Source organism: Tamandua tetradactyla, chromosome 1 (assembly GCF_023851605.1).
Source record: "Tamandua tetradactyla isolate mTamTet1 chromosome 1, mTamTet1.pri, whole genome shotgun sequence".
Taxonomy (NCBI): Eukaryota; Metazoa; Chordata; class Mammalia; order Pilosa; family Myrmecophagidae; genus Tamandua; species Tamandua tetradactyla.
This window is the reverse complement of record NC_135327.1, coordinates 87,514,491-87,535,321: the sequence shown is the minus strand read 5'-3', so window position 1 is coordinate 87,535,321 and position 20,831 is coordinate 87,514,491. Positions and strand designations below refer to the sequence as shown.

At 36.8% G+C, this 20,831-nt stretch overlaps 1 protein-coding gene across 2 annotated transcripts in view; it reads right to left on the bottom strand.

The window, feature by feature from the left end:
- The window catches only part of DPY19L1 (dpy-19 like C-mannosyltransferase 1), a 119,892-nt gene that overhangs the window by 57,915 nt on the left and 41,146 nt on the right, over positions 1 to 20,831 (bottom strand). For both annotated transcript variants that reach the window (XM_077120039.1, XM_077120028.1), the window contains exons 7-8: positions 10,168 to 10,225; positions 2,602 to 2,693 (exon numbers count right to left, since the gene is read on the bottom strand). In XM_077120039.1, the coding sequence (XP_076976154.1) occupies positions 2,602 to 2,693; positions 10,168 to 10,225 (150 nt within the window). The remainder of the gene's footprint in view (positions 1 to 2,601; positions 2,694 to 10,167; positions 10,226 to 20,831) is intronic.

Here is a 20,831-nt window from a genome sequence, read left to right as displayed (position 1 = left end):
GCCAATAGGCACGAAGGTGCCACTGAGGATGGTGAGGAATCAAGATGCTGACAATGAATCAGAAACAGGAGTAGCAAAAGCAGCAGCTGCCCTGGCTTCAGATGGCCAGAGAAGGAAGATGTCAACAGGATAAAGACACAGCACAATGAGGATGAAGAATACTATGAAGAAAGGCAATCCTCCTAAAACTCTGCTGCACAAACCAAAGGTGAAGACAGGAATGAGGGGGAGGATGCTGAAGATGACAGTGAACAGGAAGCTAAAGAAGAAGTAAAGAGAGAGTGTCCTTCAAAAGCCTAACAAAAATCAGTTCCTGAAGCCAAGAGACAGCAATTGGAATGAAGACCTCAAAGATGCTACATTATATGGCAAGGGGGAGTTAAGACTGTAAATGAAATTAAGGCTGCTCATCAGCTGAATCTAAGACAGGGAGGGCATCCTGGATTATCCAGGTGGGCCCAATGCAATCATAAAGTTCCTTAAAAACAGAAGAGGAAGGCAGAAGATAAGGTCTGAGTGATTCCACCTGGGAAGGAGTGAAGCCACTACTGCTGGCTGTGAAGACAGAAGTGGGCCACAAGGCAAGGAAGGCATGTGGCCACTTGAAACTGAAAAAGGCAAGGAAAAAGATTCTCCCCTAGAGCCTCCAAAGAAAATGCAACCCTGCATTTTCAAACCCTGATTTGAGCTCAGTGATATCCAGGTTAGACTCCTGACATCCAGAACTGTAAGACAGTAAATGAATTGTTTTAAGTCACTAAGTTTGCAGTGACTTACAATAGCAGCAATAGAAAACAAATAAAACCATCTACAAGTATGCACCTCAGGATGAACTAAAGGAGTGCTCAGCACATGAAGCAGCAGCATCTACAGTTATTCTAATACTGAGTGGGAGCAGAAGAACCAAAGGGTTGCCCTTCTTTGGATTTGGACAGGAGCAGAGACAGAAGAAAAGCAGAAATTAGATACTGATGGGGAGTCCACTGTCCATACTGTACAAGCGAGAAAAGCCAAGGCCAAAAAACAGCATCTGTAGTGGTAAAGCTGCTTACTCTTAATAGTGCAGCACTTCTTCTAGAAGTGTTTGAGAAGGGAGTATCTATCAAGGAGTCCTAGAATTAGGCAGATTGGGCACTGCTAAAGTTTATGAATTCATACAATTTACCTTATTTGAAGAGCCTAAATAAGTTTTAAATTCCTATATTAAGAGAGGAATTTAGGACAGAACATTCAGGCTGCACTTGCCGAAATTTTGAAAAAGCTAAGGCAAAAGAAAGAGCCTTCCCACATTCTATCAAAAGTCTGTCTGAAGACACTACATAAGAACTGAAAGCCATGAAACAGCTCTATTCCTGCTGGGATAATCACAGAGGGGAACGGGATCATAGAAAGGGTTTGGCTTAACCGACTTTAACAAGTGTAGGAGCCAAGGGTTAAAACAAGACCTGCAGAATTTGTTGGAAGCAGCTGGCCTCAGGATGGCGGCAGTAAACTGTGGAGATTGTTATGTAGAGCCGTCTGGGAGGAAGAGAATGTTTACCCCAAGTGGTTATGTTAAGCATGAAGAACACTGAAAGATAAGAACTTTGCTCCCTCAGGAAATGCATGCATATCTATTGACATCCTGTGGTATATAACCAGGATCTGGTTAAGAATAAAGTTGTCTGATGTCTGATGTAGAGTTAAGCTTCAGACCCCCTTAACCCATTTGTGTCTGTCTTTCTTTTCTTCCTTTCTTTCTCTCATCATTCCTTAATATCCTTCGAGCTCTGTTTCAACAGGAAGCAACAAACAAGGGCCTTCTGAATTCTGCAGACCATTGAAAGAAAGTTCTTAGTCTAAGTCACCTTCATATTTTCACTGTGCTTTGTTCTTTTTTTGTCATAGGCCCCATTTTGTTTTCTTTTTCCCCTAGACCAAGGCAGTATCTGACTGAACTCAGTATTTGTCAACAGAAAGCAGGAAGAATTGCTCTTGATCTTATTCTATTCGTGTAGCCCCTGAATGTCTCTTTGATCTCTAGCTAGCTCTTGGTCAGGTGAACACAGTTGAGCATAACCCAATTCTGAATTTCTAGCAGTTCTCCTCACCTATCTTTGTTCTACTGAAGTGGTTTCCTTCTACTCCTGATTCCTGATTCCCTGGGATGCCAAACAGACAGAACGAACTGCATGTGTTAGTGCACGAGACTACAGTAGTTCTGCCAACTGCACTCTGTTCTGCAGGACCTTATCGCATGGAATAAGCTCTATGGCCATCAGCTGCACCCCGTCTTTCAGCCCATTTTTGGGAGGTCCTACAGCAGTGGCAGGAAATAACTTGGTGATATCGAAGGAGCTGGAAGTGGATTTGCTACTCCTCCAGCAGTTACTGTGGACTGCTAAGAAAAAGGAAAACTAGATGCAGAGTGAGGAAATGTTTCCAGTACTAGATAATTCGAAGTTATACTCTTGAATTGTCTTTACTAATTCAACCTAGAAACAAGCTCATCTTAGTTAATTATGTCATTGCACTGCCTTTTCATTTTGGCAGCTTAATAAGTTCTAGTTTAAGTAATTTAATGAAAAAAAAAAGCAAAAACTAAGCATAAGTCAAAGTAACCTGAGAATATGAGTCACAAGCAACATCTGAAGTACAAGGAATGGATATGAGAAGCTTTCACGAAGAGGTGGTGTCCACATCACACGGGTACACTGAAAAGAAAAAAAAGGAACAAATAATAGTGAATGTAATGTATATTTGCTAAATTTTCTAAGTAAGATATTCCAAGGGAAAGGTGCTATTTATAAATACAAATAGATGTACTTTTCACAGATAACTCAAATGGTGGTTGTTAAAGGAAGCTACTGGGTTTTCCATAAACAGCAAAACTGAAAGGGGAGAAGCTATTACTGAGAAAATTAACATAAAACTCATGATTCTGTGAAGTATTAACACCATGAATTGTCAACAAGTAAGCACCAAAAAGCGTCAACCATCAGCTAAAAGGGGGGAAATTACAGCACAAAAATGTTAGGCCAAATTTCAAAATAATTTATTTGAATTGGCTGTTTCAATTAACATGAATTTCAATAAGACCATCCATAGGCGATTTTTCAAAACTCTTTATAGACCTCAATTTTAGCATTTTTAATTACTTGAATCTTTTTATTCACAATGTTGCTGAAAAGAAACACTCCTTTCTTTTTTTTTTTTTACTTCTCTTTACCCAACCTATCCCCACCTTTAAAATATTTTTAAAAGGGAGATAAAATTAAATAACTAAAGTTCTACAATAATAATCAATTATCAACTTTCTGAAAAGTTCACTTTGGGCAAAACTAAACATTGTGCAAACCCAGTTTTTGTGCTCAATTATTTTTACATATATATACAAAATACATTAATAATTCCATTTTTCAATTTAAAGAAAACTTCATTGGATTAAATGTAAACAATTTATTATTACCACTCAACTAGTCACACTAGAAGAAATCGTTATGACTTTTAGTTCAAGCAGGGCTACTTTAAAGACCACACATAATTACAAAGACCACACATAATTACAAAGACCACAGTGGACATAATCCTTTTCTTATTTTGGTTCTTAGGTTATTAGATATTTCTACCTCATCATTACTTATGAAATTAACAGATATCTATTTAAGAATGTACTAAACAAGATAATTCACAAAAGACTGAAAAGGCCTTTTAAAAATTCATATTAGTTGTTACTAGAATGAAATTTTTAAAAATTGTTTTTTGGATTAAGCAGAGAATTCAGTAGGATCGATAGTAGAGATATATTACAACCAAAATTTATAAAGCTATCAATCTCTGTGTAAGAACCAATAAGAAAATTTTCATATTCAAATCATATTCAAATCATATTCACGATTTGAGAATTTTCTTCTTAAACACATTTCAAAACATTTGTTTTGTTATGCTAATTCAACTACATTGTCACGTCTTAGATTCATTTCTCTTACTAGCCAAAGTCACTCAGTTCTCTAAACTCAATTACATTCTCTATAAAGCAGGGATAAAAAAGCCAAACTTATGGGATTATTATGAAGAGCAAGGTCTTCTCTAAAATCTTCAGAGTTAATGAATTCAAATGCACATGAAAGTGCTTATTTATTTATTTATTATTAGTTTTTGCATGGGCAGGCACCAGGAATAGAACTCGGGTCTCCATCATGGCAGGTGAGAACTCTACCTGCTGAGCCACCATGGACTGCCCATGAAAGTAGTTTTAAATTGCTTTTTCCAAAACACATGTATTTTCCTAGATGTGGTACAAACATAATTGCTGTTCCAGAAGACCCATATACTTTGAAAATAGTACAAATTTGCTTTCATCATGTATCAAGTTTCAACAAATAAATACTTTTTCCTAAGTATAATTTTCAGTGGAAAATAAAAACATAACAATTCTCTACATAGGTTGGCAATGTAATATGGCAATGTTTTTAAATAAATTAACTTTAAATATAAAAATTAAAGAAGGAAATATACAGGTAAACTACCTCAAAAGGGGCAATTCAAATGTAGTCTGTACTTTAACTGAGTACAAGAAAGTCCTATTTGTAAAAATGAATTCAATGAAAATTGTACATTGTATAAATTGCCATAATTCAATATAGAATTTTTAGCACGCTGAGTGTAGTACAAAAAAAAATACCTCAATGTTGATGAAACAGTCTTAACTTATTTTCTGCTTTGTAAAGTCTGAATTTTTTGAATAATTTACTCAAGATTCAAAAACTAAGGAATTTCAATAATTGCTTCATTTTCCAATAGTACTTTTAAAAACTTTATTTATACTAATCCATTCCTCTTCATAATTGATAAATAAATAAAAATACAACAGACTAGCAAATTATATATTGTAGTTAGTATCAAATAGATCATGCTTAAAGCTCGTCCCACAAATTTTGATCAGAGCTAATATTTGCTGGGTCAGTCATATCTTATTGGTACAATGGTGGAGTTTAAAACAAATCACCCCCCACCCCAATGACTGCTGCACAGTGTAAGTGAGCTATAATATTGTTCCAGCCACTATACTTATGATTGTTTCTAAAGATATCTGGCCTCCACAGGCTTGGTCACTCTTATGCAGAAAATCGTATAGGTTAAGAATCTTAATATCAGGACTGTAACCATAAAAATGGTAGGTGCAAAGCCAAGTTTTGGACATCTTGTATTTGATGTTTCTTAGAACAGGCTGACTGCTTAGCTAGACTCTTGGCTGGGCTTGGGCTTGTGCAGCTGATGGGCCTGTGAACCCTACCTTGATAAAAAGCCAGGTAGCTTTCTTGGAGTTTTGTTTTCTTTCTGTATCATTTACTGATAAGCTGCTTAATTATCCAGTTAATCACATATTTCAATTTCAATTTATAATATAATTTTGGCTCACACAGGGTTTAATGTTACAGATATACATAATATTAATAATTACAATCTGAATTTCTGCACCTTCTATGAAAAGAAATGAATATTTATTTTTTCATCTCTGAACTTCCAAGAGGTCAATTTATCTTATTCTAGCTCAGCACAGAAATTTTGTGAAAGTAGTCAATTTTGTTTGAAAATCAATTAAATGCACCAGGCACTTCAATGTTCACACTTTCAATTGCTTCATTGACTCAAACCTGACCACTCCTTACTCACTTAAAATAGAAAATACTATTAATATCAACTCCACAACCTTTATCAGGTGCCTGTAAACTATACTTCTCAAAGTTATCATCATAATCTGAAAGCTGTTAAGACATAAAGACAGTACAAATATAAACTGAAATAAGTGACTATATTATCAAAGGATTAACATAACACAGAGAAGCAAAATTAATTCAAAATTAATTCAAGTAACTTTTGAACTGTTAGCTTTTGAACACTGTCTGCACATTTCAGTAGAATATATTTTTTAAATGAAAAGTATTGCAAAGATATCTTGAACCTTACTTAGTAGACTTGTTGTTGGAAACAGTATTAGTTTATAATAATCCCAAAACTCTTTCTGTATTATAGAATAAAGCAAGTAAGTAAATATACTGATATTTCAGGGAGAAAACCCTATAGAATGAGGTAAAGCAGGGAAGAACCCTTTCATATTGGATATCTGAATTGGATGAATGAGTATGAACCTAATGACTTTTTAAAAATGTATTTTCTAGCTCTCCACTGAAAGAGGTTAAAAGAAATTATATCCAAATAGCAATCAGCTTGTAGATTCTAAATACCATTTTCCACTGACAGGATCCAAGACTTCTTGAAAAAATAGCTGATTCTATGTCTGTGGTAAAGAAAGTACAAAGTAAACCTGAAGCACTATTTTACATTAGAAAGGAAGGAACTGCTCAAATATCTGTTGGGGGATGGGCCACAGTGGCTCAGTGGCAGAGTTCTCACCTGTCACGCCAGAGACCTGGGTTCGAATCCCGGTGCCTGACCATGTTAAAAAAAAAACCTGTTGGGCCATATTGAAAGGGCACAAAATAGCAACAACAACAACAAAGAAAAAAAACATAAAATACCTAGGAATGAAGTTAACCAAAGATGTGCAAGACCCAAAACCTTGCTGAAAGAAATCAAAGAAGACTGAAAGGATACAAATGAAAAGACATGCCTATGTTTATGGATTCAACAACTGAGTATATTTAGGATGTTAGTTAACCCCAGAATAGATCTGGAGATTCAAGGTAATCACAATTAAAATCTCAGTAAGTTGTATGTGTGTTTTGGAGGGTGGGAGGGAAAGAGCTATTGGCAAGGTGATTCTAAAATTTATATGGAAACACAAGGGACCCGGAATATCCAAAGCATTACTGAAGAAGAGCAAAGCTGGAGACTTTCACTGCCAGATGACGGAAAGAATTTGATGGGGTAAGAAGCAGTGGAGAAGAGCAGGAAAACAGAGATATTTCACAATCTTGTAGTGCTTAGCTTAAGGCCTTGCTGGAATTGAGTCTAGAGATGGACTGAAACTAACTAAAAAGCTGCAAACTAATCCCCTCTGGGCTCAAATATTGATACGATCAAAGAGATCCTTCCCTGAGTAGTTGGGAAGTTGGAGTCTGGGAGAAGAGGCAAAGAGATCACTTTATTCATTTGAAACCAGAGGTAAACTAAAATAAATTAAAACTGCAGGCCTATTCCAGCTGAATTAGACTATGGTCTATCTAAATGCTCAGCCTTTCACTCTGGGTGTCTGGCATAGGAAAGGATGCTCCCTCTCTGGTTGAAAAACAAACAAAAATTATCTAGTTCAGTCTTTATCATTCTTTTTATACAAAACATCCTGCATAAAATTTTTTAAAAAGTAGCAAGAAAATATGATCTTCAACAAAGAAGAAAAAAGTCAATAGAATTAGATCCACAAATAATTTAGAGGATGAACTGAGCAGACAAGGACTTTAAAAGAAATATAATAAGTAGGTTAAAGAACTAACAGCAAAAGGTGGACAAATGAGTGAGCAGATGGGAAATTTCAACAAGAACCAAATAGCAAAAGAAAATCTTAGAACTGCCTTCATGGCACAACAACAAGAGTTCTGGCTGAGTTATCATCGACAATGGAAATCAAATGACAATAGAATATCATCATAACAGGGCTGACAGTATCTTCACTTTAAAGTGATTTCTGCTGTATGAGAATTCTAGGTGGGTACACTAGACACTTCAGAATATGCTTTTTCTTTCTTTAATTAAACCAAATAAACAGATGACCCAAAATAAACCTCTTGGCCAAAATCCTACCATCACTGGAAATTTTAAAAGGGGGGTAAGGGGAGAAAGAAGAAAGTAAAAAGTTTCAGAAATCAGCAAGGAAAGATCTCTGCACCTTTCATTGGTAAAAGCTAAATTATGATGTTGTCTTTGCAACTCTACACCCCTATTTAAGAGTTACACGTGTTGAGGGAAGCCTGGATTGATTAATGATTAATAAGGAAACTTGGATTCTTCGCCTTGCTTAGTGTGCTAAGTCAAGCAAACTTAGTGTTTCTGTTTTAATGCATAACTATTTATATTACCCAAAAATTGTACCAAACACTATACTGAACTCTAAGACACAGAAAGCTGAATAAAGGAAATGAACTTAAAAGCAAGTAACAACACACATTGATAAATAAATCACTCACATGACTGAAAGAACTCTCCTAAAAAATCAGGGTACCAATCAGTAACCCACCAACACTTCCAGTGGGCAAACACTGTGATACTCTAGAAAAGTTCACAGCATACATGAATAGGTACCGTCAGATAAGATGTTTCCCATTCCCATATAAAAAGTATATACTTTAAACAAAGTTTCTAAAAATTAGAAAAATAATATGGTCTTTAAACCTCACAATCTGAAAATAAAAACAAATATAAAATTATGGCAAAATTGCTTTAATTACTTGAATTCTCATCATTATTTTACCTAAAGCTGCAGTATATGCTCTCATTTTTAATGTATATCAGTACATAGAATGGTCACTTTTCTATCCTAAAGCTATAGCTACTGATAAAAGTAAAATTATCTACTTGATTCGAATTCCATAAAACTGCAATACTAAAACTAATCCCATTTAGTTTATCTTTTCCTGAGAAGATATCTAAGCATGTTTAAATATACCAAGTAGTTGAAAGTATCAAAAAAATCCAACAGCCTGAAAAGTCAAACCAAATAGTCTGAATTCCACTATTAAAAACTGAAAAAACTTTATAAGGAATGATGTTTATACTACATGAGTATCAAAATTAATAAGAACCTTTGATTCCCAGTGCCTGCCCATGTTAAAAAAAAAAAAGAAAAAAAATTAATAAGAACCTAAGATCTGGAGTTAACAATACCTGGTGTATGCTCAGGGTGACACAACAGGCCTCACTCCCTAACATTCAGCCAGTCTTTATACTGTATCTTAGCTTCAAAATGTTCAATACTCCTTCCTGACAACATCTTATAGTTAACACTCAATGCTCTTCCATTATTAAGCAGTTATTTCCCATTTCTTAGGTCATTCTCACTGACACTGTGTTTCAAAACATTTTATGGCCCACACAATCAAGATAAGCCAAATAATTATTTTTCCTTCTTGCTCAAAGCTCAGACTATACCAATTAACTGCTGTCATATTATAATCATTTGTCAAGTGCTCTAATCTGTAAACCTGCTTTAGCTTTAAATTTCTGTGATTCTAAATACTAAGTACATATTAGCTAATATCCATTAGTAACCTGCTCATTAAGAAAGAAATGTTCAACCTTGACTCTGCAGTGAGGTTTTGGTGTGACTATTCAGTGCTTTGTAACCCGTGCATATTAAAATGTTGAGGACACAGAGAAACGCATAAAAGGATCAAGTTACTTCACACAAAGCAAGCGGATCTTTCTTTTTCTTCCCTCATACCAAACGTACCAGGAAGGAAATCTAGACAGGGTACCAGAAATTGTTTACAACTCTGATGAATTTTAGTGAAAGAGATTTATTGGCAGCTTGAAGAATTTAAGCTTTACTAAGTCTATTAGTAGTAATAATAATACAAGCTGATTAACACTTACATAGCTGTCTTTATTTGCCAAACATTGTTTCAAGCACATTACACATTTGAATCTCTGTAATAATCCTATGCCAGGGGTAACGTCATGGCACCCATTTACAAAGAGGAAACTGAAGACAGAGAGAAATGACTCCCACAGTCAAACAACCACTAAGGGGCAGAGGTAGGTAGGGTTTAAATCCAGGGAACCAGACTTTGGAGTCTATACTCTTTACAAGCTGTCCTCTTTAGAAAACACTTAAGCATTTGCAGACTTATTGTTGTAACAATATATTCTGAAAAGGAGATTTAAAAGTACACCAAAATTTAATATAAATTCATTAAAACTGGAACAGATTGTATAGCTCCAGCAATAAAAAGTTATCCCCATACAAGGGGGTATGGGGACCAACTATAGGTATGGCTGACTTATTTCTATTATACCTAAAACCTAAAACATGAGGTATTATAGTTTCAAAATTATATAGAGTCCCATTATTTCTTCACATTATTAAGAGATATATTGTATACAATATTAACTGGACATGAAAAGTCACGTAAAATGCTAGTGTTTAAAACTTGGTTCACAATAATAATAATTTAAAGAAGAACCTGTTTCAAAAAGTAATTTTTTTTAAAAATATTTTTGAGTACCTACCTCTCCATGATTGAAAAAGAAGGACAACACTGTAACGAGTCCTCCTAATCGGCTGCCACTAGAAAAGAAGATAAGGAAAAGTAATTCAAATAACAGAAATTCAGGTCAATCCTAAAAAAACCTTGAAATAATACAAAATGGTAACATTCCAGTACTATAAAAGGTTTAGGCCACACTAGAACTCTACTATGCTTATTGAAAAAATAGTTTATTTCCCCAAAACTATCATTAGACACAGAGAGGTATATACAGCAGAAAAGGAGAAAGACCCAGGTCTTTTCTCTTCATAGAATTATGTCTCCATCATATTGCTTCCAAAGGCTTCTGAAGACTTGCTATGTTTTCATTTCTCAATACCTGCTCTTTGCACCAGACAATAAATTAAGCTAAAGACTAGACATGACCTGTAGATCAGACATTCACCCATCCCTGCTTTGAAGTAGTACTGATGTATTCCCATTAAAAGAAACCAACTATATAATAGTCCCTGAAACATAATAAGCAGTCAATAAATATTTATTGAATAAAAAAGTGTTATTTTGGAAAAAAATTTTCATTTTTTGAAAATCATTTTCCTTCTTCAAAATGTACAGACTCATAAAAGCACGCAAGCTAAAATGGAATAAAGACATTTTAGTAGTCATTTTATTATGCATTGTGCTATTTTCTTGTTCTTTCTAATTTCATTATTTTTTATACCAGTATTTATTTGTGTCCGTCAGTATTTTTCAAACTATTTTCCTGAGGACCCACTTCCAGTGATATATCTTAGGCACAGGGATGGGAAGAAGTGCATAAAAGTTCTCTGGCCATAAGCTAGGAAATACTACACTGTCTCCTGCTCTTAGAAATTCATAAAGCAGGGCAGCCCAAAAAAGATTTAATTTAATTCAACATTTGCCCAACCCCATCTCCAAACTACTTTTCTACCAAAAGCCAAATATTTCATTTTTCGAAAAAACATAAATATCAAAGTACAGCCATGAGCATATAAAATTCCAGCTAAGAAGTCATAATGGTATAGTTTAACAATCCTAACAACTGAACATTCATTTGTTTAGGTTGGAATGAAATACGCCCCTTACTCTCCCCCAAGCCTGGCCAGAAGGGTTTGGATAAGGGAAAGTAAAGCTGTTTTTTAGACATTTGCATCTTCCAACTCTCATGTTGCCTTCTTCTCATTATTTTACCCACATATCCTTCCTTTTTTCTAACCATCTGTGTTGGTTTGAAAAGATTATATGCCCCATAAAAACCGTGTTTTAATCCACAACAAGATGTTATGGAGGCAGTTGTTTCTTTTAATTCCTATTCAGCACTGTAGGTTGGAAGCTTGATTAGATTATCTCCATGGAGATGTGACACACCCAATTGTGGGTAGTAACCTTTGATTAGAAGATGTGACTTCACTCACTCCAGGTGAGTCTTGATCAGTTTACTGGAATCTTTGAAAAGAGGAAATATTTTGGAAAAAGCTTGAGAAACACGAGAGCCCTTGCAGCCAGAGACCTTTGGAGATGAAGAAGGAAAATGCCCCTAGTGGAGCTTCATGAAACAAGAAGCCTGGGGAGAAAGCTAGCAGATGTCACCATGTTCACCATGGGCCTTTCCAGTTGACAGAGAAACCCCAAACTTCATCGGCCTTTCTTGAGTGAAGGTAACCTCCTGTTGGTGTCGTAATCTGGACATTTCTATAGCTTTGCTTTAATTTGGACACTTTCACAGGCTTAGAACTGTAAAATTGCAACAATAAATTTCCCCTCTTAAAAGCTTCTGTTTCTGGTTTATTGCATTCTGGCAGCTAGCAAACAAGAACACCATCTAACAACTATTTGTGTAACAGAGAGGTTAGAGAGGTAACAAAAAAACTGGATGATGTGGGAACTGTAGGTTATTATATTTGCTCTTGGTGGTGTAAGAATGAGGAAAAAATGAGGAGCTATTTAAGAAGCAAGAATATGCCCCCCCCCCCCCCCACGCCCCAAATGAAGCAGGAAGGGCTGGGATCCCAACACAGGTGGCTGGTCAGTCTTAACAAAAGAGGAGGATGGAAGTTGGTGCAGTTAGTGGCAAGTCAGATTATGGAGTTTCCATTTTCTCCGCAAAGGAGGCAAAGCCACCTGCTGTTAAAGAGAAGAGGTGGCAACAAGAAAAGTTGGAGAAAAGAAGTAACTAACTAGGGGAAAACAAAAGGGTGTTAACCTCTCTTTAAGGAATCAATTTAAGGTTGGAGACCAGGAATTTACAGGGGCACTAATTATAGGCTTGTGTGATTTTTCTCCACCAGTTATCAATTGGGACTGCTACAAATCAAGTATAAAGGAACAAAGAAACTGAGGATATTGGCCAGAAAGTGGCTGAAGAGATAGAACACAGGAAAAAGAAGGGCATTAAAAGAGTGGAAGGTACTAAGCCCTGGAGTAGAGGCCAATGAAGTGGAGGAGCTGGTGCATGGGGATGTTCTAATTTGCTAGCTGCTGGAATGCAACACATCAGAGACAGATTGGCTTTTAATAAAAGGGGATTTGTTTCATCAGTTCTTCAGAGGAAAGGCAGCTAAATTTCAACTGAGGTTCTTTCTTAAGTGGGAAAGCTCAGGGTGATCTCTGCTGGCCTTCTCTCCAGGCTTCTGGGTTCCAACAACTTTCCCCAGGGCGATTCCTTTCTGCATCTCCAAAGGCCTGGGCTGAGCTGCGAGTGCTGAGCTGCGAGCGCTGAGATGAGGTATGCTGAGCTGCTTGGGCTGTGCTACGTTGAGCTCTCTCCTTTAAGCACCAGCCAATTAAGTCAAACATCATTCACTTCAGCAGGCAGCCTCCTAGCCGACTGCAGATGTAATCAGCAACAGATGAGGTTCATACGCCACTGGTTCATGTCCACAGCAATAGATCTAGGCACCTTCACCTGGCCAAGATGACAACCGAATCTAACTACCACAGGGTAGTAAGCAGACAAGACCCAGGGTGGAAGTCAGTGCTCCCTCCTCAGAAGCACAAGACATCTTCCTTCAAAAGAACGACAAGCATGCAGACCTCAGGCTTTACCACAAGTGATGAGACAATTGGTTAAAGAGATTTCAGGTTTTTTTATTACAAAAAAGATTTTTTTAATATTTGAACTTATTACAATAACAAGATAAAAAGCACAGAGCTGAATAAAAGGAAAAAAACAAAAGCAATGGTTTCCTCCTTGCCACCCTTCCCCAATCCCATTCACTTACAATAATCACTAACAATTTTGCTATCTGTGCTATCAAATCTTTCTCTATACTCATACAAATATATAGATTTTTAAATGTGATCATACTATTAAAATTCATCTGAAAACTGCTAATTATTCTACTATGAAGTTTCTTCCTAATCAATCCACACACCTAAGACATGCTTTTTAATAGATATTAAATATTGCAGTTAAGGAATGTCTGAAAGATGAAATAACTGGTCAGGTAAGGAAATAATTTCCTAAAGGGAATTTCTCCCCAAAGAAAAGGTGGGGGTGGGGGGAAGGAATGAAATTGTGATACATGTAACTAGGTAAATGAACCTTGAGGACATTATGTTTAGTGAAGTAAATCAGAAAGGAAAAGACAACAATGTAAGGTCTCACTAATATGGATTAACTATAATGTGCAAACTCTGAGAACTGAATTCAAGAGCATAGGTTATCAGGCAACAGAATGTGGACAGAGAATGGGGAACTGATGATTAAGGAGTACAGAATGTTCAATAAGGCTTATTGCAAAGGTTCCTAGTTTGCTATCTCTTACAGCAGTCACATCTATTCCTGAGTTTTAATATTTCTAACTTCCAAGATGCTGATCTCTTTGTGTATAATCTGGTCAGTCTCTGAAACTTTGGGTGTCTGTGTGACACCTGAGACTTAAAGTTCTGCAGCTCTGAAAGTCAACATTACTCCACAGAGCAACTGTTAAAGAAGCTTAAAAAGAGATCAGACTTCAGTTAGAGATATGAATGAAACTGATCTGGTTAGGACTAATATAAACCAGAATACAGGGTCAAGGATGATAGATGATAGTAACTGTGTTTTAAAACTTTGATTTCTGTGTGAGACCAAAGGAAAAGATGTTTATTTGGTAAAAAAAAAAAAAAAAAAAAAAGTATATCTTTTGTAGCACACTATCTAATTTAACCTGTCAGGTCAGTTTATTCAAACAACATATACATGGAATCTTGAATAGGGAATGAGATCTTGTTACTTGACAGGTTAATGTAATACCCCAATATATCCCAGAGTAATTAAGGCATAAAATTAAAAAATTGTTTGTGAAGTTCCCTTCAGGGACTGGCGGAATATGTGGAAATTTAAAACTTCCCCACCTAGGGAATTCCTGATATTCATGCAAGAATTAGGAACTACCAATTTAATAAGCCAAGCCCTTGATCATGGGGTTTACCATTATGAAAGTTATTCCTGCAAAGGAGAGACTACTTATATTTATGCCTAAGAGTCACCCCCAGAAAACCACTTTTGTTTCTCAGATGTAGCCTCTCTCTCTCTCTCTCTAAGTCAATTCTACAAATAAACTCAATACCCACCCCCATTGACGTGAAGTGTAATTCTCCCTGGCAACATGGGACATAACTTCCAAGGATGAGCCTGGCCCTGGCATTTGGGATTGAGAAGATGATTTCTTGACCAAAAGGGACAAAAGAAATAAGACAAATAAAGTTTCAGTGGCTAAGAGATTTCAAACAGGGTCGATATGTCATTCTGTAGACTATTCTTATGCACTATATAGATATTTCTTTTGGGTTCACCCAGGGTATGAACAGATGAGTAAGAAAATAGAGACAAAAAAATAAAAAACAGTAGGGGGAACAGGGGTATGGAACATTTAGGGTGTTCTTTTTTATATTTATTTTATTTTGGGGGGGGTAATGAAAATGTTCTAAAATTGACTGTGGTGATAAATGCACAACTATATAATACTTTGAGCCAAAATCATATACTTTAGAGGATTATGATATGTGAATATATCTCAATAAAATTGCATTTAAAAAAGAAGTGAGCACAAAGCCCAAAACTGCATAAAGAGAGCACTTTTGTCATTTCTACAGGTTATAAAGGCACAGTAATGTTTCAGCTGAGAAGTGAGATTAGTTTAAAGAATTTTCCAGGAAGAGGAAGCCTAAGTTGATAAGGATAATAATCCATAAAAGGTAGTTGTGAAAGTAGCTTGAATGGAAAATGTGGCTGTATACATGGGATAGTTAGCTGTGGGAATCACACAACCTGAAAATGTCTCTAAGTATGCCAGAGGCTAGACCACCCTCCCTGTACCCACTTGCCCTCCACACAGAAAAGACAGTTTTCACTTTTAAGAAACAGTTTTGGTAGGACAGCCATAAAGCAACTTCTAATGCTATATATTCTATACAGTATGATTGGGTTGAACAAAATGGCATAATGGTCACAGTGGTTAAAAGACTATATTTTGGTAATGAAAATGTTCTAAAATTGACTGTGGTAATGAACGCACAACTATGTGATGATACTGTGAGTCATCAATTGTATATTCTAGATGGATTGTATGATGTGTGACTACATCTCAATAAAATTACATTTTAAAAAGCCATACTGTAAGATCGTGGCAAGGTACTTAATTTCAAAAAGCTTCTATTTTATCATTTTGTAAAATGGCGATAATGAGAATTACAAAAGATAATGTGACAAGCGCCTTATATACACTGTATGATACTTAACAAATATTCAGTAAAAAAACAGATTTGAAAAAAAAATGCATGGGGGACTTTCAGGAAAGATGACAGAGTAGGGAGCTCCAGGACTCAGTCCTTCCACCAAAACAACTATTAAACAGGCAAGAACTGTCTGAAACAACTATTGTGAAACTCTGGAGGTCAAAAGAACACTGTATAGCATCTAGGGAAGAGTAGGAAGAAGAGACTGATGAACGATACTAAAGAAAAGTAAATTACTCTCTCTCCACATGCTACTGGTACCTATCCCCGAGTCTCACAGCTGGCCACCCTGCAATCCAATGCCTGGCTAGCTCACTTGTAACAGAAAAGGACATAAAAACTCTCTCCCCCAATAATAGAGATGGGCCTGGCCAATTACTGATCACAGAGTTTTATTAGAGAATTTAGAATGCCAGGGCCCCAGCTCTGGGGGTAGCTATTGTTTTAACCTACCCTGGACAAGTGCCACAACAGCCACTGTTTCAACCCCAACCTAGACAAAGGCAGTAGACAGACACAGAGGCAGTGGAGATTTAAAGACACAGCTCTTTGTCAGGGCTGTGGGGAATAATTAGCTGAAGGGCTGCATTTGCTGGCCAAGAATGCTCAGCTATGGGGAGTCATTGTACTTGATTCCTTCACTAGGGCTCTTTGAAGCTGTGCCCACTTCATGGGTACGTGACCCTCTATTGGCTGGGAAAGAGTGACTTGGAAAAATCCTCTCTGTCCTCCTACTCACCCCAGAATTTGACCCCCAGGTAAAAGCAGCTAGAGACAAGGAAAGGAGTATAAAAAACCACAGAGATGGACACAGTCTGGGACAAAGGCCTGCAGGCTTCAAATACCTAGGTAGGGAAGTCTGTCTCCTGGGAAACAGTCACTCCAATACCTGTAAACAGTGAACAACAAAACAACTAACAAGGAAAGCCCAGGACAGGACAGAGTCCCAGAAAGGCAGGGAAAACCCTGCACATTGCATTCGCCTAGGGCAGATCGTCCTGACAGGAGAGCTAAAGCTCAAGAAAATTTCTGTCTTATCACTGGTTACAAATGGATGTGTCACATCAAAACTACAATGAGATACTATTTCACACTCATTAGAATGGCTGCTATTTAAAAAACAGAAAATAAGTGTTGGAGAGGATGTGGAGAAATGGGAATACTCATTTGTTGCCAGTCACAATGTAAAATTGTGTTGTCACTGTGGAAGACAGTTTGGCAGTTCCTCAGAAAGCTAGGTGTAGAACTACCATATGACCTGGCAATCCCTCTCCCGAAAAGAACTGAAAGCAAGGATTTGAACAGATAGTTGCACACCGATGTTCATAGTGGCATTATTCACAATTGACAAAAGATGGAAGGAATCCAAGTGTCCATCAACCGATGACTAGATAAATAAATGTGATGCATACATTCCACTGAATATTATTCCACCTTAAAAAGGAATGAAGTCCTGGTACATGTGATGACATGGATGAACCTTGAAGACATATGTTAAGTGAAATAAGCCAGACACAAAAGGACAAATATTGTATGACGTCACTGAATCTGAAACAAGTAGGATAAGCAAACGTATAGAGTCGGAGCTAGTGGGAATGGGAACTTTAAGGCTGAAAATGTATAGTATTCCTCTTTGGAATGTTGGAAATGTTTTGGCAATGGATGTTGGTGATGGTACCACAATATTGTGAATGCAATTAACAGCACTGACATATATATCTGAATATGATTAAAAGGGGAAATGTTAGAGTACACACATGGTAACAGGATAAAATTTTTTTAAAAATCCATGGAACTGCATCAAAGGCAGTGAACCCTAAGTTAAACCATTGACTTTAATTAACAGTTAATTAACAATTATAAGAATGTGGTATCAAGACCCGGGTTTGATTTCCCAATACCTGACCATGCAAAAAAGAAAAAAAAAATGTGGTATCAACAATTGTAACAAATGTTCCACACCAATGCAGGGTGTTGATGGTGGGGTGGTATATGACAATCCTGTATTTTATCCATGATTGTTCTGTAAACCTACAAATTTTCTAATGAAAAACAAATATGCACAAACAATATAGCAATCAAGGACCTAGTTATAGCTTCAAGAAATACAAGAAGAACATGCTAAAACTAAAATCACAGTGGAGTATGTTAACACTTTCAGAATTTGACAGGTCACATAACCTAAAGTAAGGAAACATATCAAGGATTTGAATGAGACAATCAACAAGCTCAATTTTTTATTTATGGTATTTTACCATATAGAGAATACATGTTATTTTCTCATGTCCCTGGAGCACTTGGCTGCAAACCCCTCATTATAATTCAAAATGACCTAAAACATAAGAAAATGGGGGTAGAAAGTGTGGGAGACCCACTTTGAAAATTTAATGCAAAACTCCTTTTTAAAAATGTTCTGGAACAAAGAGGAATCAAAACTGAAATTGTATAACTTCAATTTATAAATGGCAGGGATTGGAATGGGGGTGGGAAGAGGAAGGAAGATCCAATTTCCTGCCAAAGCTCAGAGTGAGGTTTGCCTCAGGAGTCTTACACACACTCACTCAACTTCCAGACAACCTATAGGGGTTCTAAGGCTGAACATTTTCCTGAAGGCAAATCCAAAGCAGAAACACTCCCTTTCCATGAAGTTATCATAGCATAGTCTATGGTCCAGCCCCTCCCATGAATATGGACTCACCTTTGCTCAATATATCAGGAAGGCAGAGTTTCTAGTAGCTTTTGTGCCCTGCACAGCTAGGCAGCATCAAATTTCCTTATCTACAAGGGATACTCTGAGTTATAGTCACTATAAAATGATATGACTTTCAATATATATCTGTCCCCAACATCTACCCTCCCAAGACTCAGACACTACTACATTGTTTGCTAAACAGAAAACATGTAGCAATCAGAATAACTAAAATTGTTTAAATTCTAACAGAAAAGATGCAGCAACCAGATTGCCTAGAATTGTTTAAATTTTTTCCCACTACAGATGAACAGTTGATATTTCAGCATTCCCTAGTGGTTAAAAAAAAGAAAAGGTCTCTTCTGTAATATTACCACTAACTGTCAGGAAATATGAAAGCTCTTATTTTGCAAGTTTTAAAGCATTCAAAGCTTGCTAAACATATATAATATCTACTCTTCCATCTCATCTACTTTTTGAGCCTTCATTTCCTTAGATATAAAATAAGCAGTAACAATGAAAAAGATTACAAATTCTTTCTAGCTCTAAAACTTAATAATTCTATAATTATTTTCATTCCTACTTCCCTTAAAAGTTATACGGATTCAAATCAAGCATCAAATTTTGGTAGTCATCATTCAGCATTGAGGTATTTACCTCTACTTAGAAAAGAATGATGCACATGCAAAGTTTAATAAACAAAAAAAAACATAACTAATTCAAAACCATATTAAGTTACTCTTCCTTTAATAACATCTGTCATTCTTGAAAAGTACTGTTCAGAATGAGTTTTCTTGTTTTGTAAATGCTTAGAAAAGAGAACATGATAGAGTGACAGGAAATAATTGATTTAAGAGAATCACCAGTCTCAAGGTTGAGACTATACGGCTTCATCATTTTTTTAGACAGATGAAGAAATACCAAGCAGGGCCATTCACTGCTGAGACTCTTTCTCTACACTTATGTGTGGAGACTCCCTAAGGCTAAGGAAGAAGTCAGAAAGTCAAGAGGAGGAACCAGAATGAGAATCAAGAAGGGTGAGAGAAAAGTTCCCTTCTTGTGTTTGTCCTCGCCCGTGTTTCTAGCAACTAATAAATGTCTTTTAATGTACCCCTCTGTTTGCCAAAGAAAAAAAGAGGACATTTTATTTCCTAGATTGTGAGCTTCCTTCTTCATCACTGTGGTTGCTGCAATGCCTAATGCTAAGCTCTGCCATGGCAGAGATTCAAAACACAGCTGAGAAGTGAATTAATATTATACACACAAGCAACTGCTGACATTCACTTTCTGGAAGCATGCCACACCTCATTCCTTTGTTTCCATTGGTCCCTGAACAAGACTTGTGCTCCAATTATCTCCAGCCCCATGAGCTCAGCAGCACCTCTGCTCTGACCCAGTACCACACTGCTCAACCTTTTCATCAGCCCTCTGGCACTTTCATTCCATGGTGAGTCACTACCTACCCCTATACTCTCAGCTCCTTCTCACATGCTTCCTTCTCCTTCTGCCTTGAAATCTAGCTCTCCTCTGCCGAAATGTTGCCCTGGAACCTCCTCCATAGTTGTTTCTTCATGTTCTACCATGGCTCCGAGCCCAGAGCGGAGGCCAGTATCCTCATTTATTTTCACTTCCAAGCCTTGCTCCTGGATCCTTCATTAAAACCCTGCTCCTCTGAGCTCTATTCTCTGTTTCTCTCTTCACAGCTGGTATCTCCCAACACTTTCTCTCATGTCCCATAATTTATAGCTGTTCTACCTCATTTGACTTTCTGCTGAGCACCATTGGAGAAAATAACACCAGTGTGCAACTTTTGTTGCTGCCATAAAATTAAAAAAATACTAAACAACAAAAACACCTGTCAATCACAAATCCTTATGAACTCTACCTCCCAACTATCTCAGAATCTGTCCACTTCTCTCCACCCCACTCAGTATACTAGTTCAAGCCACAATTCTCTTCTACTTGTATGACTGCAAGAGCCTCCTAAATGGCCTCCCTGTTTCCAGGCCCAACCACCATGTCCCCCTCCCCCAGCCCATTCTTCAGCGGCAGCTAGTACAGTCTTCGAAATAAATCTAATCCTGTTAACCCCTCCCTCCACTAAATCCTTTATTGACATCCCATTGCTCTAGTATCAGATTTAAACACCTAAATGAGTTGAAATGCCCCTGCTTACACTATTTTTCTGCTGAGCCCAAACTGTGCTTCAGCACTACCATCTTTCTTACAATTCCTCGAACTAAAAGATGACACTG